At 43.2% G+C, this 23,717-nt stretch overlaps 1 protein-coding gene and 2 non-coding genes across 5 annotated transcripts in view; 2 read left to right on the plus strand and 1 right to left on the minus strand.

The window, feature by feature from the left end:
• Positions 1 to 4,260: 4,260 nt before the first annotated feature.
• On the plus strand, positions 4,261 to 4,448 carry LOC119265045. Its single transcript, XR_005131367.1, has one exon. It is a non-coding gene; the product is annotated as a U2 spliceosomal RNA (small nuclear RNA).
• Positions 4,449 to 6,347: 1,899 nt separating this feature from the next.
• On the plus strand, positions 6,348 to 6,535 carry LOC119265046. Its single transcript, XR_005131368.1, has one exon. It is a non-coding gene; the product is annotated as a U2 spliceosomal RNA (small nuclear RNA).
• Positions 6,536 to 11,226: 4,691 nt separating this feature from the next.
• Positions 11,227 to 23,717, minus strand: part of lzts2b (leucine zipper, putative tumor suppressor 2b) — a 37,229-nt gene continuing 24,738 nt past the window's right edge. For 2 of the 3 annotated variants that reach the window (XM_017717887.2, XM_017717888.2), the window contains 4 exons: positions 18,662 to 19,123; positions 17,921 to 18,475; positions 17,278 to 17,547; positions 11,227 to 13,286 (listed from right to left, as the gene is read on the minus strand). In XM_017717887.2, coding sequence (XP_017573376.1) covers positions 12,555 to 13,286; positions 17,278 to 17,547; positions 17,921 to 18,475; positions 18,662 to 19,096 — 1,992 coding nt within the window. In that variant the 5' untranslated portion in view covers positions 19,097 to 19,123 and the 3' untranslated portion in view covers positions 11,227 to 12,554. The remainder of the gene's footprint in view (positions 13,287 to 17,277; positions 17,548 to 17,920; positions 18,476 to 18,661; positions 19,124 to 23,717) is intronic. The other variant, XM_017717889.2, reaches the window with a different exon arrangement.

The following is a 23,717-nucleotide window of genomic DNA, read 5'->3' on the forward strand; positions in this document are numbered from 1 at the left end:
GAATGAAATATTCTCATTGAATACTTTGTTCTGTACAAAGGTGATTGTGCTGACAACAAAATCACACAAAAATCAAAAGTCACACACAAAATTAAAGTGGAAAAACACACAACAGGCTGATCCAACTTTGATGTGATGTCCTTAAAACAAGTCAAAATGAGGCTCAGTGTTGTGTGTGGCCTCAACGTGCCTGTATGACCTCCCTACAACGCCTGGGCAGCTCCTGATGAGGTGACGGATGGTCTCCTGAGGGATCTCCTCCCAGACCTGGACTAAAGCATCCGCCAACTCCTGGACAGTCTGTGGTGCAACGTGGCGTTGGTGGATGGAGTGAGACATGATGTCCCAGATGTGCTCAATCGGATTCAGGTCTGGGGAACGGGTGGGCCAGTCCATAGCTTCAATGCCTTCATCTTGCAGGAACTGCTGACACACTCCAGCCACATGAGGTCTAGCATTGTCCTGCATTAGGAGGAACCCAGGGCCAACCGCACCAGCATATGGTCTCACAAGGGGTCTGAGGATCTCATCTCGGTACCTAATGGCAGTCAGGCTACCTCTGGCAAGCACATGGAGGGCTGTGCGGCCCTCCAAAGAAATGCCACCCCACACCATTACTGACCCACTGCCAAACCGGTCATGCTGAAGGATGTTGCAGGCAGCAGATCGCTCTCCACGGCATCTCCAGACTCTGTCACGTCTGTCACATGTGCTCAGTGTGAACCTGCTTTCATCTGTGAAGGGCTCAGGGAGCCAGTGGCGAATTTGCCAATCCTGGTGTTCTCTGGCAAATGCCAAGCGTCCCGCACGGTGTTGGGCTGTGAGCACAACCCTCATCTGTGGACGTCGGGCCCTCATACCATCCTCATGGAGTCGGTTTCTAACCGTTTGTGCACATTTGTGGCCCGCTGGAGGTCATTTTGCAGGGCTCTGGCAGCTCCTCCTGTTCCTCCTTGCACAAAGGTGGAGGTAGCGGTCCTGCTGCTGGGTTGTTGCCCTCCTACGGCCTCCTCCACGTCTCCTGGTGTACTGGCCTGTCTCCTGGTAGCGCCTCCAGGCTCTGGACACTACGCTGACAGACACAGCAAACCTTCTTGCCACCGCTCGCATTGATGTGCCATCCTGGATGAGCTGCACTACCTGAACCACTTGTGTGGGTGGTAGAGTCCATCTCATGCTACCATGAGTGTGAAAGCACCACTAACATTCAAAAGTGACCAAAACATCAGCCAGAAAGCAGAAAGGTACTGTGGTCTGTGGTCCCCACCTGCAGAACCACTCCTTTACTGAGTGTGTCTTGCTAATCTTATGCTTGGTGAGAAAGATCATATTTGCTGCTATTTCCATTTTTTTTCTCTGTCGGGTAAAACAAGATCTACGGTCACACCTTGGACAACTTTAAGCTTATCGACTTACACACCTTTGCTGATACGGGAATGCGAGAGGTTACGTCATCTCTGTTAATGTCATTGTTGGCAGTGTTCTGGAAAGCGCTGCTGAGCGTAACCTGTGCTGCTCTTTGATTCAGGGTGGATTTTCACACATCATTTATGCCTATTCTTCTTATTGTGCAACGTGAAAGGAATGAATATAACAGATGAAGAAATCTTTAGTCAGCTGCGTTGTCTTAACACGTTTTAGAAAAACCCACAGCTCATGGCTCACCCAAAGAAAAGCTTACTCTAGCGTCTGCTTCGCTTCAGGGAGGCCTAGAAGGGTGGAAACCATATCATTTTAAACGATTACAACCATGGAATTTAAAATCCATAATTGAAAACCACAATTTCAAATGTTTAGCACACACACAGACGTGTGGCCTACGCAGTGCTCAGGCTGACTACATCAAGATAGAAGCTATTACTGTACACAGACATAAACATGCAGGTAAGTGTCGCAGCTTTTCTGCTGTCAGCTGTCAGTGATTTACAGTAAGTACTGAACTTCCTATGAACTCTGAACCAGAAAGAGATCTAAAGTCAAACCTCTATGTTTGTCAAGGTAGTGTGCATCAGTACATTGTCCTTCACTGCCCTCTTGTGGCGATTTCATATCTTTGCACTGTTCTTTCTTGGGACCAGGTAGGATCCACTTTATTGTCCTCTGGGGGAAAAGCATGGCTACATCCAGTTATGCACACAACATATTCAGCCATACATTAACACACATTAAATTAAAACTTAGAAATGACACAGCTTACCAAGTTGACTGACAGTCATTGTATTGCACAGCAGAATTAGAATCATTCACATTGTCAAGTATGTTATGAGTACAAGGCATTTGCCTTGGTCAGGGCACACATGCATGACATTATTGTATTGAAAAGGCCAGACAAGTGCACTGATTATTCAGCAAATACACTACAATATATATATATATATATATATATATATATACATCTCAGTCATGGACTGTCAGCACTGGGGAATGTTGCTGGTTCGATCCCCAATGCCGACAATCCATGACTGAGGTATGCTTGAGCAAGACACCTAACCCCCAATTGCTCCCTGGGCGCCGTGGAAAGGGTTGTCCACCGCTCTGGACAAGAGTGCTCACTGCCCCCTAGTGTGTGTTCACTATGTGGTGTTTCACTTCACGGATGGGTTAAATGCGGAGGTGGAATTTCCCCGTTTGTGGGATTAAAAAAAGTATCACTTAATCACTTAAATAGGACATTCAAGTAAGTGATGGATGAAACTGGAATAAAGACAAAATCTAAAGAATAAGAGAGTAGATATAAATGAGACAGTGGCCCTCATTCATCAAAGCCGCCCAAAAAGAGTGCAGATTTGACCGTCTTTAATGATGTACAAACTACATCTGAGTCACAAAACTTTAGTACTGTGTAGAGATGAGCGGAGGGCAACGGCAGCAAGGTGTCCTGCCTGCACTGCCAGCTGCCAGCAGAGGGCGATGGCGGTCATGGGCCATAACTTAAGGGAACTCCAATTCCCAGAGGCACATCGGCTGATTGGATCCAACTCGACACACCTGCGGACTCCACTACTTAAGGCTGTGGCAAAGAGCAGCATTTGTCACACCTTTGTAGAGGGGTGACCGGTACGGTACTTGGTGTTAGAAAAGAAAAGAAAAGAAATCGCCCCAAAACAAAAAAGAAAAGAACTCGCCCCAAAAAGAAAAGAAGGCTGAGAAAAGAAATCGCCCCAAAACAAAAAAGAAAAGCTTAGTTTTGTTTCACGTTTCTAGTTCAGCTTTTGTTTTGAGCACGCTGGTTTCAGCGTCTCTTCGATCGGCGGTCAGTACAGCAGCGGTTTGAGCCTGGCTCTGGGTCACCTCAATCACAACCTTCCAAACACGCGCTTCATTGTCCTGTAAAGGTATTTAGTCCTCTTCTCACCGGCTTTTCACTTCTGCACTTGGGCCTGCCTCCCCGCCATCCCATAACACTGTGGCAGTAGGTCAAAGATTAATCCTTTCCAAAGCTCTTCTTGAGGTCCAGTATTTACCATCACCATGCATCTTCTTTAAGCAGCTGTTCATTCAGCTTAAACAAATCCTGCCATGTTTTGTTGTACTTATTTGTATTTAAGACTTTTGCAGAATACAGTGTAATGTATATGTGGCCTGGGTTACATTGCTGGCCTGAAAAATGGTCCTAGTCTGGCCCCACATTCCCCATGATGATTTAAGAGAGGAAAGGTTTCATTGGTTTGTGTTCCACTTCAGCTCTGCATCCTCAGTGCTACTAATCAGCTCTTCCAGGATCTGAAGCCTGTCTCCAGGTAACAAAGCCACGGTCCTGAGACTGAACAGTGTGTCCACTGTGGATCTTGTAATTACTAGTAGCGGGGGGGGGGGGGGGGATGACCATATCAAGCTGCCTACACTGTATAAGACATTGGAAAGAAGAGTAGAGTTTATTTTATGTAAAGAACATGGACTGCTGCGGTGGGCCGCCACTGGTCTGCCTTATAAAGCCTGAAATAATTTAAAGGCAGAGGTATCAGGTTGAGTTTGGCAGGAGTTTTTGAACCATGTTGTATATCTCTTGCGTATTAATGTCACATACACAGGGGGGATATTTGGATCTCAAATGCAAAATTCGACATTATATTGATTGAGATAATTGCTGATAATTCACTCACATCCTCGGAAGACATGGCCTCTCAGTCAAGATTTGACTGATTTCTCTTTAAATTCTCCTTCAATGCACTATTCACAATGGGATTCATCTGCTCGGGGAAGGGACTAAAGTGCAACCCATGTTACAAAATGTTTCATAAATATTTAATCAACAAATGAATCGCTTCTCTGCCTTTTGGCTAAGATCAAGTGTAGTATCTGTTATCAGTTTAATATCTGATACGTCCCCTACCCGGGGACCATATATTAAATAGATTTTTGGAGCAGGGAGATGGAATAGGGGCTTGTTCCGTCCACTCCACGCATCGACCTGCTATTGCAGTATCTCTGGGAGCGGTGCACCCCCTAAGGGGCAGTCGTGGGCTGGAGCTTAGGGAACTGGCCCTGTAACCGGAAGGTCGCCGGTTTGATCCCCAGTACTGACAGTCCATGACTGAGGCATCCTTGAGCAAGACACCTAACCCCCAATTGCTCCCTGGGCGCCATGGATAGGGCTGCCCACCGCTCTGGGCAAGTGTGCTCACTGCCCCCGTGTGTGTGTGTATTCACTAGTGTGTACGTGGCGTTTCCCTTCACAGATGGGTTAAATGCGGAGGTGGAATTTCCCCGTTTGTGGGATTAAAAAAAGTATCACTTAATCACTTAAATAGGACATTCAAGTAAGTGATGGATGAAACTGGAATAAAGACAAAATCTAAAGAATAAGAGAGTAGATATAAATGAGACAGTGGCCCTCATTCATCAAAGCCGCCCAAAAAGAGTGCAGATTTGACCGTCTTTAATGATGTACAAACTACATCTGAGTCACAAAACTTTAGTACTGTGTAGAGATGAGCGGAGGGCAACGGCAGCAAGGTGTCCTGCCTGCACTGCCAGCTGCCAGCAGAGGGCGATGGCGGTCATGGGCCATAACTTCAGGGAACTCCAATTCCCAGAGGCACATCGGCTGATTGGATCCAACTCGACACACCTGCGGACTCCACTACTTAAGGCTGTGGCAAAGAGCAGCATTTGTCACACCTTTGTAGAGGGGTGACCGGTACGGTACTTGGTGTTAGAAAAGAAAAGAAAAGAAAAGAAATCGCCCCAAAACAAAAAAGAAAAGAACTCGCCCCAAAAAGAAAAGAAGGCTGAGAAAAGAAATCGCCCCAAAACAAAAAAGAAAAGCTTAGTTTTGTTTCACGTTTCTAGTTCAGCTTTTGTTTTGAGCACGCTGGTTTCAGCGTCTCTTCGATCGGCGGTCAGTACAGCAGCGGTTTGAGCCTGGCTCTGGGTCACCTCAATCACAACCTTCCAAACACGCGCTTCATTGTCCTGTAAAGGTATTTAGTCCTCTTCTCACCGGCTTTTCACTTCTGCACTTGGGCCTGCCTCCCCGCCATCCCATAACACTGTGGCAGTAGGTCAAAGATTAATCCTTTCCAAAGCTCTTCTTGAAGTCCAGTATTTACCATCACCATGCATCTTCTTTAAGCAGCTGTTCATTCAGCTTAAACAAATCCTGCCATGTTTTGTTGTACTTATTTGTATTTAAGACTTTTGCAGAATACAGTGTAATGTATATGTGGCCTGGGTTACATTGCTGGCCTGAAAAATGGTCCTAGTCTGGCCCCACATTCCCCATGATGATTTAAGAGAGGAAAGGTTTCATTGGTTTGTGTTCCACTTCAGCTCTGCATCCTCGGTGCTACTAATCAGCTCTTCCAGGATCTGAAGCCTGTCTCCAGGTAACAAAGCCACGGTCCTGAGACTGAACAGTGTGTCCACTGTGGATCTTGTAATTACTAGTAGCGGGGGGGGGGGGGGGATGACCATATCAAGCTGCCTACACTGTATAAGACATTGGAAAGAAGAGTAGAGTTTATTTTATGTAAAGAACATGGACTGCTGCGGTGGGCCGCCACTGGTCTGCCTTATAAAGCCTGAAATAATTTAAAGGCAGAGGTATCAGGTTGAGTTTGGCAGGAGTTTTTGAACCATGTTGTATATCTCTTGCGTATTAATGTCACATACACAGGGGGGATATTTGGATCTCAAATGCAAAATTCGACATTATATTGATTGAGATAATTGCTGATAATTCACTCACATCCTCGGAAGACATGGCCTCTCAGTCAAGATTTGACTGATTTCTCTTTAAATTCTCCTTCAATGCACTATTCACAATGGGATTCATCTGCTCGGGGAAGGGACTAAAGTGCAACCCATGTTACAAAATGTTTCATAAATATTTAATCAACAAATGAATCGCTTCTCTGCCTTTTGGCTAAGATCAAGTGTAGTATCTGTTATCAGTTTAATATCTGATACGTCCCCTACCCGGGGACCATATATTAAATAGATTTTTGGAGCAGGGAGATGGAATAGGGGCTTGTTCCGTCCACTCCACGCATCGACCTGCTATTGCAGTATCTCTGGGAGCGGTGCACCCCCTAAAGGGCAGTCGTGGGCTGGAGCTTAGGGAACTGGCCCTGTAACCGGAAGATTGCCGGTTTGATCCCCAGTACTGACAGTCCATGACTGAGGCATCCTTGAGCAAGACACCTAACCCCCAATTGCTCCCTGGGCGCCATGGATAGGGCTGCCCACCGCTCTGGGCAAGTGTGCTCACTGCCCCCGTGTGTGTGTGTATTCACTAGTGTGTACGTGGCGTTTCCCTTCACAGATGGGTTAAATGCGGAGGTGGAATTTCCCTGTTTGTGGGATTAAAAAAGGATCACTTAACTTAATGTGCCTTTTTAAATACTGAAGGAATTCCAACAGCCAGCCAGTTGAGGGAGACATAATCAAGTTTTAAACCTGACTTCATTCCCAACCACAACTGTAATCACAGGCCTAATCACACGCCTGACTCTCTGTGCCTCAATCACAAATGATGTTAGGACTGCAATTGTTTTAGATTGAGTTCTTTACATTCAGGAGAAACGTCGCTAGCACAGACTTGAGCGCTGTGCAGTTATTATGTTAAGAAATCAAGGTCCAGATAGAACCCTCAGGGCCTTTGAGGGGGGAGATCCTTGTCAGTAAACTCAATTTAATTCAATATAATCATGTTTGCTGTATTAAATACTTTTATTTCATTGTATTTCTAAGCTTTGGTTAGAAATACAAGGGTTTTGTGAGTTCAGACCATACCTTCAACTTGTGGTAAAAGTATGAGGGAAGATTTGATTGAAGGATGGAGGGAGAACTCCGAACTTCCGCTGGAGTTCTGGGCAGCTTCTGCCTGTGGCTAGAAGGCCAGAGCCCCACTCATAGCTGTAGTAGGACTAATGCGGGACTGACGAACAGGGAGGTGGCTGTGGGGATTATGAACACTTTCAGGAACAGAAGGTTAGATTGAAAGGAGGGGTTTCAGACATGCTTCTGCCTCGAATGTCAGTCATAACAATTACATTAAATAGACAAGCCCATCAGAAAACTGTCCGATCAACCAAATAATCGTGTTCTTGACAAATTTCCTGAGAAGAGGTCACTGTATGCCAGGGGTGCACAAATCTAGTCCTGGAGCGCTGCAGTTTGGTGATTTACCTGCTCAAACACTCTTGATCACACTCTTCTATTAATTGGCCAGTTTAGTGAGTGTGCTGGAGTAGGGAAACCTCCAAGCCCTGCTGGACACCAGCCCTCCAGGACCAGAGTTGTGCACCCCTGCTCAAGGCCTTCTGGAAGTCCTAGATATGTTGGACCAAGTATAAATCTGACAAACGTTTGTCAGTTGTTAGATGGGGGATCCAGCATGTCAGAACTCTGTATTGAATTGCTGCAAGATAAAACAGGTCAATATGTCTGTTTCAAGCCTCAAATGTCCATGTTATTCTAGAATGACCAAAACGTTCATGTGACTTGATCATATTAAACCCATCAGCATGCAAAGTCCTCAACTATTTTGCATGTGTAATTTAGACTGCAATATTTTGACATTAAGATTCAACTCAGCAGGTAATAACACCTAAAGCCAATGTACCGGAGCTGAGCAACACTGGGGGAAACGATACCACAACTATTGCATCAAGAAAAGAGAAATTTGCCAATCATTTCACTGCCCACAATTCATGGCCTACATAAGGTGCTTTTGAAACCCATGAAAAAGTGAAGCGTATCAGCATCATTCCTCAAAGCAACATTTATTTCCTGGGTTTTATTAAAAAACACTCTGTAAGTACAAGAAATATACAGCATGAAAAATATACAATAGAATGGATTCATACAAATACAGTCAATAAAAAAATTACTATATATTTATAGCCACATAGCTTTCATACTGTGTGATACACCATGTAATGATGGCAAAACAACCAGAATCATATATCAGACAATGCTTTGGTCTTTTCACAGTGGCTACTCCTATAATTATACATTATTAATCATTGTATACAATATATTAGTGAAGATCTATAGTGTATCTACATACAAAACCACATGTAGGTATTTTAATGCAGTTTCGCATGGTTTTCTTTTACTGCAGAAACAGACTTAAGAGTTGTCGCCTTTTCTTTGTGGGGGATGCTGCCATGATAAGGAAATATGGGAATATTGTTGTGCGAAGTGACTTTACTCAAAGCTTCTGCCTGATGGGTTTGTGTGTCACAGTACTTTTGGGCAAGGGCGATACGGTGCACCTTTCACTTTTCTGCACTTGCTTGTTTTGTAGTGGGCAAAAATGACAATTGCTATGGTACCACATTTTCTTATACTCTGGTCCAAGGTACTAACATGTTTGGATCAGCACCCCTAATGCACCAGGGATCTAGCAAATGTGAATGCTATAGAAACCACTTTCAGATTTTCTGCTCCTCTATAATAATGAGGTGGAGAGCAGGCTGTATAAATGGTGCACTATATGGTCAGAAGTATGTGGACACCTTGTCACATCTATACAAGTTAGTTGGACATCCCATTCCAAAACCATGGAGCCTCTCTTTTGTGGCTGTAACAGCCTCTACTCTTCTGGGAAGCCTTTCCACAAGATTCTGGAATGTATCTGTTGGAATTTGTGTCCATTTAGCATTTGTGAGGTCAGAACAGAAGATCTGGCCCACAGTCAATGTCACAATTCATCCCAAAGTTGTTCAGTGGGGATTGAGGTCAGCCCTTGGTGTAAGCCACTGGAGCTCCTCCACACCAAACTCATGAAACCACGTCTTTATGGGCCTCGCTTTGTGCACAGTGGCACAATCATGCTAGAACAGTGAAGGGCCTTCCCCAAACTGCTGCCACAAAGCTGGAAGCATAGACCATTATCCCTCCTCCTTGGTGGAGGGGATAACTGTTGGCATTGCACATTCCCAGGACTTGGCATTTTCCTGGCACCCGCCAAACCTAGATTATACCATCAGGCTGCCAGATCGGGATTCATCACTTTAGACAACACATTTCCACTGCTCCGGAGTCCGGTGGTGACATGTTTTATACTTCTGAGCTGGCTGCTGGTGTTGTGCATGGTGATCTTGGGCTTGGAAACCAACTTCATGAAGCTTCTGATGCACAGTTCTTGTGCTGATGTTGCTTTGAGAGGCAGTTTGGCACTCTTTGGAGAGGGTTGTCTACTGCTCTGGGTAAGTGTGCTCACTGCCACCTAGTGTTTGTGTGCTCATTAGTGTGTATGTGGTGTCTCACTTCATGGATGGGTTAAATGCGGAGGTGAAACTTCCCCTTTGTGTTACTAATAAGGGTCTCCATTCATTCATTCTTAAAATATCACTTGGTTGGCCAGGGCAGAACTGACTTGTGGCATCCTATGACTGTGCCATGTTGCTGAGCTCAGTTTGACATATTTCCTGACGGTGTGTGTCTGATTTTATGCACGTTAGCGATGGGTGTGGCTGTAACAACTGAACCCAATGATCAGGATGGGGTCCACACACTTGGCCATATGGTGTTTTATCATGAAAATTTCAGGATGCACTTTTATAAGTATACTGTGGGTACGATCTACTTTTAGATCACTAACAATTGTTTACATTTTTTTTTCTTATTGTTTATTTTTGAAAAATAGATTTTAAATGTGGCACTTCTGTTCTGTTGGTGCATTCGGTCTGATCTAACTTCTAAATTGAGGAAAAACAAAATATTTTCACAGATATTGTATATCACATGTGTTATTTTTGTGATCCTGTGTTCTTCCAATTCAACCTCAGAGTTAAAGTTGATGGACAATTCTCTCTTCCACTGTCTCTTCCACCAAGTGCACTTAAGTGATTTTCAAACATTGAATTATCTGTACAACATTCAGAAGGTACATCCACATGGTCCCCCAAGAGACCATTCCCAAAAATATGTATTTAATCTCCAAAATGTTTACCATCACGGCGCCCTTACATGAGAGCAATAACACTAAACACAACAGAAAACTGCAATGACACCGTATGGCAAATACAACCACTAGTCTCAATATACTTCTGCTACACAAACATTATAAATGCAAGGTGTGAAGATCTTTAATAATGCACTATACATGTATAGAGAGCACCAAGACTGTTGGGTTGACCTTGGCCTACACTATAGTCACACAATGTGACACATTTATTCAAATAAGTAATATTATATTTATATAAATAACCATATTACATTAAAGATCTCTGCAGGGTCCCAAATACTGCCTGTTGAAAGTTTAGTGACTCAGCTTTTGATGTTTTTAACAAATGAGCATGTATTGTTGTCAGTTTGTAAAAACATTAAAGACTGGGCAGGTTTATATTGAGGAATATATTTATATGCACATATTTGTGACAATAATAGTGATGGTGCTACATTGGGAACAAAAGTTAAAGCTCAGATATTTGATCCCCTGACGTCAGCTGTCATCAGCACTCGACCTCTTCAGGTGTTTAAACCTCCTTGGACTTTCAATGATAGTTTGGCAAAGAAAACAGCCAAAGTGTTTCAAAACATGCCAAATTGTTGGCAAATGGCTTTTTTTGTTTGTTTGTTTTTTGAAGGCATTTTTCCTATTGAAAGGAAAAATTCATTCATTAATTTTCTAAGGGCGGAAGGCAGGATACACCCCGGACAGGTCGCCAGTCCATCGCAGGGCAGACAGACATAGTCACTCACACACTCACACCCAGGGGCAATTTAGCATGCCCAATCGGCCTGACTGCAAGTCTTTGGACTATGGGAGGAAACCGGAGAACCCGGAGGAAACCCACACAGACACAGGGAGAACATGCAAACTCCACACAGAGAGGACCCCGGTCACCCAGCCGGGGAACCGAACCCAGGCCCTCCTCGCTGTGAGGCCCTATTGAAACATAATGGTAAAAATCTTAATCTCTAAAAGAAGGTGGTGTCCCTAAACTTCTGACAGGCAGTGTATGTGGGTGCAGTGATTTAGCATTACAGTGTTATGTGAATGGGTTACTTGTGCTGCTCTTTTGTATGTTCCGTGTTGCGTCAGTGGGCGTTCAGATGATGCCTTTTTAAATGTGCTTAAGGCCAGAAACACTTCACGCAAGTATGTGAGCGCAAATGCTCCAAATCGCACACAATTTTGTGCCGCTGCATTCCAAAATGTTACAATTCAGTTCACAATGCAAACACAAGCTGCATTCTGAGCATTGCCATGAGGGGCACTAGAGCAACAGCCAAGCCTGGCTAACTTGTACTGCTTACAGGTGCTGACTTTTTTCCTCTATCACCTCTGGGAATACTGTGTTTTAACCACCATAGTAACATAAGAGTGCAAGCTGGGTTTGTACAGCAGGAAGGTGTGTTTGCTATGCGTTGGCTGGGCCCTGTCATTTGAATTCAGTCTTTTGCGTTGAGTATGTTTCTGGCCCAAAATAGAAGCAGGACGTGCTTCTAAATGGGGAAAGCTTTGATCTGATTGACAAGTAGGCAAATGCAAGAAAGCGATTTGAGAGAACGTGAAAGACGAAAGATTAACATTTCAAAACTGACAAACTTTTTTTTTAGGAAATGCTAGTTTTGGTACAATTGTGTTTTCTTGTATTTTTGCTTAGGAAGTGTTCTCTATTTGTTTATTCATCTAAGCCACTCATCCTCTTGGGTCATGGGGGGTGCTAGAGCCAAGCCCAGCATTCACTTGGTGGCAGGCAGGAAACACCCTGGACAGGTCCCCAGTCCATCGCAGGGCAGACACACAGGTTCACACACACTCTCACACGTTAGAGGCAAGTTAGTGACTCTAACTGGCCTACATGTCTTTGGAATGTGGGGGGAAGACTGGAGCACCCACACAGAGGGGACCCTGGTTGCCCGGCTGAGGAATCGAACCCAGGCCGATCTGGCTGTGAGGCCCAATCTTGTCTAGGTTTTCTATTTTATTACGTGTCCATTTCAAAATGTTTATTGATTTTGTCTGTCACTTTAGTTCTGTCAGATAACGCCCCCTAGCTACTTGTCAATCAAATGTGTTAACCTGTGCCCTAAGAAGCACGTCCTTGCATTTTAAAAGGTGTGGCCTTAAAAGCTGTGTAGGTTTAAGAGTGTTATATCTCGGTTGCAGCAACGTCGTCAAAAGTGATCTCGTTACCGCTGCTCTCGTCGTCCAGCTCTCGCTTCTCCAGCTCGAGGCTGAGCTCGCGCAGAGCCGTCTCAAGCTCACGGTTGCGCCTGTACATCTGTACATAGTTCTGCTGCAGCTGTTTCTGATAGCGGATCACTTTGTCCTTCTCTTCCTCCCAGCACCTACGCTCGCTCTCAAACGCAGTGGCCTGGTCCAACACAAGCTGTCTCTCGCGCACCAGCTCCTCCTTCAGCCTGTCCAGGTGCTGTCTGGAACTCTCGCGCTGACCTTTGACGTCCTCGCCATCACTAGCCAGCCTTTGCTCCTCTGGAATTGCTCCACCCCCTCCTCCTCTATATCCAGGGCTTATCCCTGCTTCGTGAGCGTGCGTGAGAGGCGGAGCCTCTGCATATTCGCTCAGAGCCTCACGCATGCGTGTCAGCTCTTCCTCTAGCCGGTTCATCTTCTCGCGCAGCAGCTCATTCTCGCTCTTGCGCCGCTGTAGTTCGTTCTCGCACACCTCCAGCTCCAGGGTGCGCGTGCGCGAGTGTGTGTGCGCCTCCTGCAGCTGGGCCTGGGTATTCTGCAGCTCGGCTCGGACCTCACGCAGCTGCCCACGCAAAGTCACCACTTCTCCCACCCGCTGAGCCAGATCCGCCTGCAGGTCCTTCAGCTGCTGCTTCAGCAGCGAGATCTCACCTGATTTCTGACACACCTGTAAGAGAGGAGAGAATGAGGTCAGAGCCAGTCCTAGAAAAACTAGAAGAAAGAGTGATACTGTTATCTGATGCAGAACTAAGGCACATCATGAGTAATATAAACTAGGGTCCTTGGGTATTTCAGGTCTTTCAACATCACACTCCCTCACCCCTTTTGCATATGCTCTATAAAAATGACAACAACATAATTATGACTGGAGTGAGGTTATAATTTTGTATGCACAAGGGGGAATCTATTGTTACACTGCTGTAACATCAAGGTACAGACTTGAGTGGATCCGAGTGCCAACTGACTTTATTACAGCCAAAAATAATACAAATAGTCTGAGGCAACCAAAACAAAGACGAAATCCGTCAGAAAAATCGGTAGACAGGCACTAGGCCAAAGAACATGAAAAACACCAATAAGTCCAATAAAACCAATAAGTCATAAGGCTTAGAATTGCAAGACAAGCTCTGGCAAGACTTTGCAAAGACCTCAGCCAAAAAGAGAGAAATGAGAAGCTTCAGAACACAGAACAAAAGCAAGCTGCCCTGAGAATGTAAATTCACTTTCTTTGCACAAAGTAAATTTGAGAAATGACTCAAAGTGCACTTATATAATAAAAAAAAAAGCTTTATTCATATTTGATAGCTTATGACATAATGCCATAAATTCAGGTTAGGTAACTGGCCAGACTGTAAAAGAATCTCTTCTTAACCTGCTGATCTGAGGCCTCCAGCACTTGTGAGGGCCTAGATTGAAGCCTTTATAGTCTATACAGCTGGTTATGCCACTGCCTGGGGGAGTCACGCATTTGTAGTATGATTTGGGGTGTGCCAGTCATGACTTATGTCAGAGTGCAATTTAAAATTCCTTGGGGTAAATCAGGCAATAGGCTATGTTTGGTTAATTATTTTCAGCCAACATTTTTAAGTGTTAACAAACAGAATCCGTTAACAGCAGGAAAAAAAACAAACAAAAAATGGACTTTGGCCAACACTAATGTCGAGACAGCACTGGTGTTATATGCAGCACACAAGAGCTAACTGGTACAACACTAGATGTTAATGAGGACTTGTCTTTTTTTTTACAGTGTGGACAGTGTGCCAATATGTTTTTGTTGCATTGTCTAGCTGATGTTGGCTAAATCCAGAGTTGCTGAGGTCATGTCCTTAACCATGCATCCCTCCCACACTCACATTTAAGGCACTCATGTTGTGTAGCAGTAAAGTGACCTTATTTACTTACTTACATACTTGCATATATAAGCAAACTCAATGCATCTTACTATATTGTTCAAACAGAAAATTGCTAAATTGTTTTCCTTCATCTTTCCATGATAAAATGAAGCAAAAACCTAGTTTTCCCAATACTAGCACCTTGAATAGTTATCAGAGTACATGTTCACATCTCTAGTAAAAAAGGTTTAAATTCTTTAAAACTAGCATAGCAATGATTTTGGCAATGACCCCTTCAAAGAAGTTAATTCCTTTAGAAATGCACTTGACATCCTGTCACTGTTATGTCCCTGCATGCAGTCTAAGGTGAGGTGGGGCAACTAACATGTGGCTTAAACATGAAGTGTCGAATGTGAAAAGTCACCAAACTGTTAAACAATTAGGAAACAATTTCCTTCTGTCACTGACTTTTTGGGCTCCATGTTCCAAGGGGTTAGTACTGCAGCTCTGTGGCACTGAACCAGGTAAATGTAAACTTTTGGTTTACAAGTCAGAAAACTGTAAGCAGGAACTTCAGAAGTCTTGGAAAAGGAGTGAAAACACTGGAAAACCTCCCCCCTGTCCCAATAGTTTTAACAAGCTCTTGTGCCCTTGGCCTCATCATTTCCTCTCGGGAAGAAAAGCCAATGCCATCTTAGGGCTGTTCCAGTACTTCATAAGCTCAGGTGAAGGATGTTAAATGAGCCCTCAGAGGAGCGAGGGATCGAGTGAACTTGCCCAGAAATCAACCCAACTCGCTGCTTTATTCAAACTAAAGGGAAACGGGCTGTTTATATTCTATAGCAATAAACAACGAACATGCTTAACCTGCAGAAACCGTAACATATTTAGCTTGGCTTTAGTTATGAACTACTCCAGCTGTTACACATGACTGCTAACACAACCTCACAAATTTCCTCTGCTAGCTAGCTCGTTAGCATGCTAAAGGCTACATAGCCAACAAGAAGAAAAATAAAGGCACAACACCGTGTGGTTCTACTCCAAGCTCAGGGCCAGACAACAGACAAAGCAATTACTCACACACATGTTACGCTCAAACATCCTAAATGTTTTGCACGTCGTGTTGCGCTCAAACATCTTAAATGTCTTGCATGGCTAGCCAATTAGCTCACCGAGGCTGATTCATTTCAATCATTTACACCTCAGTTGCCTCCTCTCCTTCTGTCATGAGTGGCCACTTGTGCAACGGGTGTGACGCACATCTGAGTGGTGAGTTGGACAAGCTAAAAAAAGAATAGAAATGAGGCCCTTGTGTGTTCAAAGAGAACTTCATTATGTGAATATTTTAGCATTTGAGACTGCATTGCAGATACATTACATTTACAGCATTTAGCAGACGCTCTTATCCAGAGCCACTTACAAGAAGCGCTTTGTCTGTCTAGAGAAAGTATCATTGCTAGTTACCAACAGGTTAGAGAGAAGGACAGTCCTGAGCTCAGATACTGCTAGAAACAAAGTCACTGATACCCAGAGAACAGTGCAATGCAAGAAAATGCAACACATAATTGCAGTACATTACATTCAGTGCTCATTTAAGTGCTGTATAAAGAGGTGTGTTCAGTCTGCATTTACAAATTCTAGAGTGCCTTCACTCCAGTATATAGGACATGAAGCACCAGACAAGCCTTTACAACAATGTGAAGCTAAACCTGAGGAAGCACGTCCTGTACTTCTGCATTCTTGTGGTGGGGAATTTTTTTTTTTTTGAGTAAAAGAACAATGTGTGTAATTAAGGTGAAAGGCTTGGTGCTAGTTGAGTGGTTCAGCCATAATGTGCTTTTAACAATGCCGTGTCTCTTTGGTTGAAGTACTGTGAGGAACATTAAACCCAGTAGTGGCAAACATTTCACACTTTTTTCCTAAAAGCACTAATTATTCCATAAAACCTCAGAAAAAACACCAATTTGAAAGAACCATACAGTCAATGACCATGACCTAATAAAACAATACTTACTGCACGTAACCATCTAAAGGTCTACTCTGCCTTTTTTTAGGGATACAACGCTGTTGAGGTTCCTTGAAACCCAAATCTATTAGAGACAGTCTAACACTTGGCTCGAATACACTTCGGAAGACCTCAAAGAGTTAAATTGTTATCCTGAAATAATTAAGTTAAATTAGTTTCGTAGTGTATTACATTTACATTTGATTTACAATCTTTGTCCACAGATTCATGTCTGCAGTTCTGTCTTCAGCCATTGGCTTCAAGATCAAACAATGATCAACATATGGGAAAAAGGTATAGTTTTTTGTTTTGTTTTGTTTTCATAAAACATGACCATGTAAGAAAATTCATCAAACTCAAATCATATATCTTATAGATACTAATGCAGTATTGCTTGACATTTTAGATCAGTGGTCATCAACTCTTTCTTGAAGTGTTTGGTTCTGTACTTAACAGGCTACTGGTCCCTCTCACATCACACAAACCCATCTGACCCAGCCAATCAAGAACTTCTTAAGAGGTTTATTAGCTGGAGCAAGTGTTGCAGATTGTGGATGGAACTAGGCTCTGAAGGCAGGTAGATCTCCAGGACCATCTGTTGGTGACCACTGGTTTAAATCTGCACTTTTTACGGAATTTCTGCATTTACTTCAGCGAGTTAGAAGTAGTTTATATAACAAATTTAAAACAAAACATACTTTTTGTAATATTTCAGTGGTAGTTACCTAGTCAGATCAATTATGTAACGCTAGACTTGGAACTAAAATTTTCAGGATGTTGGAAAGAGTTTTGTCTCTTCACTAGTTTCTCCCACATCTCACCTCCCATTTGGTCTCCTCCAGTCTGGGCCCCAGCTGTGTGTGTTCTCGTTCAAAGGAGGCGCAGCGCTCCTCAAGCTGCTCCCGCTCCTGTAGAAGCTGTGAGAAATCCTCCTGCAGTTTCTTCTTATCTTGCTGGAGCTGGAAGACTTGCAATTGCAGCAGCTGTTGCGCCCGTTGTGCTTTCTGCGATGCCTTTTGCATCTTGGTGGCACAACTCTGTCGTAGCTCTTCCATTTCCAACTCACTGCGTTTCTGCTTCTCCTCATATACCTGCCCACAGGAACAAAGAGATTAAAATTCACCAATGATGACAGCACATGCAGTTATTTGGCACTTCTTCATAGTGACTCAGAGGTTCCTCAGGGCTCAGATCTTGGCCCTACAAACTTTTTTTTGAAGGTTTTAAAATTTCTCATTTCACTTTTGGCCTGCACCTCATTTCTAGGTTGCCTGAGGCATTTTGTATCTCTTATTCCAGCCAAAAAAGACCTCACACTTCCGTTTTCTACTGCCTTTATGTACTCTTCAGTTATGCTGTGTTTTTATGGATACCCCCCCCCCCCCACAATCAACTGTCAGAGGACAGCAATCTGGCTCCTTGTTTTCCTTTTTCTCCTTGGAGCTCACAAACTTTTTCACTAACCTGGCAAATCGCTACCTCATTTTCATCCAGGTTTTCTCTGAGATGCTGCAGCTCCAGCTCTCTCTCTCTCAGTTTTTCCTCCAAGTCTCTCACAATGGCCTCATAAGCCTCTATAGGTGGAGGGGAAGGTCCACCAGACCCCATGTCTGATATGCCTGGTTGACTACGGCCTCCCAGAGACCCAGTGCTTTTGCTAGAGGATGAACGTCCGCTGTCTGAATTGGAGTGTCCATGGCTAAGTACAGACTTTGTAGCTTCCACATGGTTCAAGTTATATACGGGGCCACTGTATGTGGGAAGATTAGTTAAAGAGTTCCGGGCTGAGTCTGACATGGTGAAGGACTGGCTGAGCAGCCCATTTCGAGCTCCACTGTAGGAGCTGCGTCTCTCTGTGGTTACAGGGGTGATGTCCTGATCTGGAGACAACAAGTTGAGATTTCCCTGGCTCCCGGACAGGCCGCCACCTAGCCGTGGTGAGAGGTATTGCATGGCATTTCTGCTCTTTGGCACGACAGGCTTGAAGGCTGTCGGTCGGATAATGGCCTGCTGAATGTTCTGTGGAATGTAAAATCAGTAATGAATGTGAAAAGGACTTCTGCACATTTTGTATTTGACAGTGTATTTTAGTCTATCTAGTACAACAAATGTTTAATAAATACAAAGATTTGACTACTGCACCACTAAACGGACTGTTTCAGCAGTTTATATTTCCATGTGTAAACCAGACCAGGAGGTACTCACCCTCTCCAACTGCCCAGACACAGGGACTAACTTAGGGGGCCCGTCCACTGGCATCTCCCCTCCTCCCCGTACTGAGTCCAACCAGTTATCATTCCAGTCAGTTATCAAGTCTTCATGTGAATACGATCGACCGCCAATTCCTTTCCCTCGACTTGCAATGGCCTTCCTCTTGCTCGACGGCGTTCGACTCCCAAGCAGACCTTGCTGTGAAGACTCAGAGAGGAGCCGGCCCGAGCCTGGTGTACCCCGTCTGAGTTTAGCTGTGACCTCCAGGTTGGTCCGGCCATGGTATGCAGCGTGGCTGGGGATAAGGCTGCTCACAGAACCCATGGCTCCAAGAGGGGTGGGTGAAACTGGAGAGGAACGATGCGGACGGGCATCCAGGCCTGGAGCTTGGTGGTCAGTGGTGACTGGGAGGGACTGGACCAACGCCATCGTTGTGGCTTACTGTACTCCTACAATCTGTGTACAAACAGATGGAAAGATGAGGTTGTCACTAATCAGATCATCTTTTAATGACAATAACCCCAAGGAGAAAAGTCAGTTAATGGCCATACCATTAACCTCAAACTCTAGAGGGCCCATATCTCAAAACTTCACAACCTGCATCTTAGTTCCATAGTAGATACTGAATATTTTATAGTAGTCACTGGATAAAAGAAATGTCCCTTATAATTCTACCATTGCATTTCAATTTATTTAACTGAACACACATTTATTAAACATTATCCTCCTCTGTCTTATTGTGGTTTGTGCTGACAGAATAGCTGCTAATCAAGACTTTTTTTTTTTTTTGTTAAACCTGCATTAGGTGACTAGACCACCCCAGTAAGTGCACGCGCCCGAGGATTTGAGTTATGAAGGGAAACATGAATTGGATGCAACACCGGCAGCTTTATGGAGACTCTCAAGAATCCTCACTTAATCAGCCCAACATCTTTATTACAAACTAAGCTTAGAATTATCGAGTTATTTACAGTTGGTACAGATGCCTATCTTGTGAGGTGATGCTTAGGGTATTTAGCTTGACACGTGAATGTGGTTCTCTCCTCGCTCTAAGCGCCAATATGTTCATATTTATGAGTGCGGCATGAGTAGGGCATCATCAGCGGCGGTAGCACTGTTTGACTTATTTGTATATTGTGACGTGTCATTGTACTTCGGTACGAAGACACAGCATCCAGGCCTATAGCACAGTTGAATCAGAGGGGCGCTGCAGAGGTGGAACTGACCAGGATAAAAAAAACTATTTTTACAGTTAACATTTTAAGCAAGGCTGGTATATTTTATTATAGAGCAGTGCATTTCAGCTCATCTTGGTTACAGACTTTTTATTTCATTGACACTATTAGTCCTTCTCTGAAGATTTAGAACACCCTGTGCATTTTCCCGAAATGGAATGGCATAATTACAAAAACCTAAAGGCAAATGCTGCTTATTTAAAGCAGCAGTCTGTCAGACAGTCTGTTAGAACATTGCTTTAATACACAGTTCTAAAATAACAGTGCATATGCAGGAATATCAATGCTCAAGATAGCAGCTGTTGAGTTGGACCACTAACACACATCTCTGAGAAGCATCTTTCACCAAGCACTGTTCAACTCCTTCAGCAGTGCCAAAGTTTCTTCTGAGCTCTATCTAGCCTAATTATGAGGCCACATTACTGACGCTTCGTTTGTACTCACCCCTGGAGAGGATTAATGCTGTGGGATTAGATATATTAATACAGGGTTAATCTGCTTAGACACTTTAAAACAATGTTAGCGTTGGAGCTAATTAAGGCTGCTCGCCCTAATTACAGCACTAGGACTTCAGTGAGATGAAAACATGCTGAAAGGGCTTCATAGACAAGAACTCATTTTCCTCGGTCCAAATTTAGTCCTACCAATTGCCTCATACTAAAAATACTGAACCCAGGTTAGTTCTCCCATGAATATAGGCTTCAGTCTGTAAGCAACTGGACAGTTACATAATATTTGTTTTGTCTCTGCACTCGTTGGATTTGAAATGAAACCACAAGTACAGAATATAATATTCTCATTTTAATTCGAGTATTTACATATCGATCATAAACCATTAAAAAATAACTGCCCTTTTTAAATGGTGACATCATTTTAGAGAATGTGTAGTATGGCAATGATATTTGTAATACATTTTAATTAAACACAACTGTCATGTTTAGTACTTGGTTGCTTATAGTTGATGACTGCCTAATATCTGTAGCCCATAGACATGAACAGACTTTGGAATTCAGTCTTGTCCTTAAACAGTCAAATCAAATCATGTTTGTCACATCATATATATATATGTGTGTGTGTGTATGTATGTATGTATGTATGTATGTGTGTGTATATATAAACTGGTATCGTTCAGCATTGATGGTGCCTTCATGCCATCTGCACTTATGTACCCCTATATTATCATGAATATTGGCTTTTGAACTGTGCACTGATAACAAGATGAGTAGTCTTTTAGCCCGGAGGACACAGTTTCCATGATTTCCAAAAAGAATTTCAAATTTTGATTCGTCAGACCACAGGACACTTCTCCACTTCACCTCAGTCCAGAGAAAGTGGCAGCATTTCTAGACCCTGTTTCTGTACAGTTTCTTCTTTATTCCGTTTTTTACTTGCATTTGTGGATGCAGCAACAGGCTTTTCACAGACAGTGGTTTTCAGAAGAGTTTCTGAGCCCATGCAGTGATTTTCACTACAGAATCATATCTGCTTTTAACGCAGTGCTGACTGAGGGCCCAAAGATCACGGGCAGCCAATCCTGGTTTTCGGCCTTGTCCCTTACATACGGAGGTTTCTCCAGATTCTCTGAATCTTTTAATGTTATGTACTGTAGGGGACGAAAAGCCAAATTTCTCTGCTGTTTATATTGACAAATGTTATTCTTGAATTGTTGCACTATTTGCCTGCACAATCTTTAAAGGAGTCGTGAACCCCTCCTTATCTTTACTTCTTTCTTTTTCTATTCTTGGCTGAAATAATGTAATGCCTTTTAATGTCACTCTCGATCAACATCACTGCTGAAGATGACAGCAGTCAAGATTAATATTAACATGCCACTCCAGCTATGAAAGCTAACTAGTGGACTAGCTGATCTCCTTTTGGAGATTTTTTTTTGCTCCACTCATACATCTTGCTATATGTGCCTGGAACTTCCAAATGCATCTGTTATAGCTGCCAATCAACACCAGATCTAATGTTTTAATAAATCTAGCCAATCAACAGTGACCAATATAAATGGCATTTATGTGAAGAAAATCACTGTTAGGGATGGATAATCAGCCCTGAACTACATTGTGCCCCTGAGCCCAGGTAAACCCATGCATTGAATCATCCCTGGTAGGATCAATGAATGCTTCTTAGTTATGGTCCTTTGAAATGCATTATGCATTATATATGCATTAAAAAGGGTTCTGTTCCATTGTTCCAGAGATACTGTACCAGTTCAGTTACAGACCCCACTATATAAACATGTGTTAATGATCAATAACACATACAAATGCAATAAATGAAAGGTAGTGAGGATCAGTTATTATGACCAGAGCAATGCTAAACGGTACTAGTGTTGATTTACTATTAGGCATGATGATACATTTGAGTACAGTAATCCTTGATCTGTCTCTTGCTGCCACTCAGAGTAAATACACAGGCCCAGCCGAGGTTAATGAGACAGATGGAGTGGGTTGGTGGGTGTTGGCGTCTGCTGAACTTTCTCAGGGAGACAGACATGAAGCTCAGCGTTGGGTTCTTTCTCTCCCCCACCACTAAGAATGTGCAGCCATGGCGTCTAGTGACTGTTTTTCTCTCTCGCCAGTTGAGGAGTCTGGGTCACAGAGTTCATTTAATAACTACTAACTGGCACAAAGTCAAAGCAGCATGGAACTACTGTATAACTCCACGATCCTCAGCCCTTTTTGGATGATACACTACACTAGCACAATCCATGTGTAAGCACTGCTTTCCAAACCAAATGCTCTTAACTATTTCTAATGTGATGCAGACTTGAATCTGGTTGCCAACTTTGCCCTTGGCTCTTTTTAATGTTTAACTATCTCAGAGGCTACTCATTCAATGACAGGTTAATTTTATTGAAATGTTCTAATTTGAGTGAGAGGACAGAAAAAAGTCATTAACAAGCTCTTTCTTAATATTAGAGCCCTCTTTTTTTTTTTCTAAACCGGACAAAACCCCTTAAAGGCCAGGGCCCACCGGGAGGTCCAATCAATCAATAGTTACACTGGCATGTAACAGGATAGAGCAATCACGCAATTATCGCCCACAGTAGCCCAGCAAACAAGCAGGACCCACCAGCAGGTCAAGCTTTCTACTACTCATTCCTATAACAAACTGTTTCCTTTTCTCTCTATGTAGTAATTAAATAACAAGCCATAGGATGTGGTGAGCCTGGAAGTGTAAGTGGTTAACAAACCTGAACAGTTTTCACAAAAGTAAATGTTATTAATGTGCAAAACAAAATTCTGTTTCATGGTCCTAAACTTGGACTATATACTGATTTTATGTCTTGACCACGGTTGACCAGGGGTGGATATGCAATATTTGGAAAGACTTGTATTTAAATGAAAACAAACTTCATTGTTTTTCTAAATATATTTGCTCAGTCTAAAATTGATCCCTGCAACATTTTCCAAAGACAAGAGCAGTATAAGACTGCAGTGTTGTGAAATGTTGGGCATGCTTGGGTATAAAAGGAGCACCCAGCATTTTATGAGTAAACTGTTTAAGAATAATGTTCCTGCAAGGATTTTAGCATTTCAACACTTAGTGGAAAAAAAACATCATGAAAACATTCAGGGAATCCTTATAAATATTTGTTTGTAGAGGAAAAAGCTATAAACCACAACTGAATGCCAAAAACCTTCAATTCCTCAGACAGAACTTTTATTAAAAACCATGCTTCTGTGATGGATATCACCACCCGAGCTCAGGACTTCATTAACAAACTGTTGTTAATGAACAATGTTCATTACTGCATCCACAAATGCAAGTTATGACTATACTACGCATAGAGGAAGTTGTATTTC

The sequence above is a fragment of the Pygocentrus nattereri genome, chromosome 13 (assembly GCF_015220715.1).
Source record: "Pygocentrus nattereri isolate fPygNat1 chromosome 13, fPygNat1.pri, whole genome shotgun sequence".
NCBI classification, from domain to species: domain Eukaryota; kingdom Metazoa; phylum Chordata; class Actinopteri; order Characiformes; family Serrasalmidae; genus Pygocentrus; species Pygocentrus nattereri.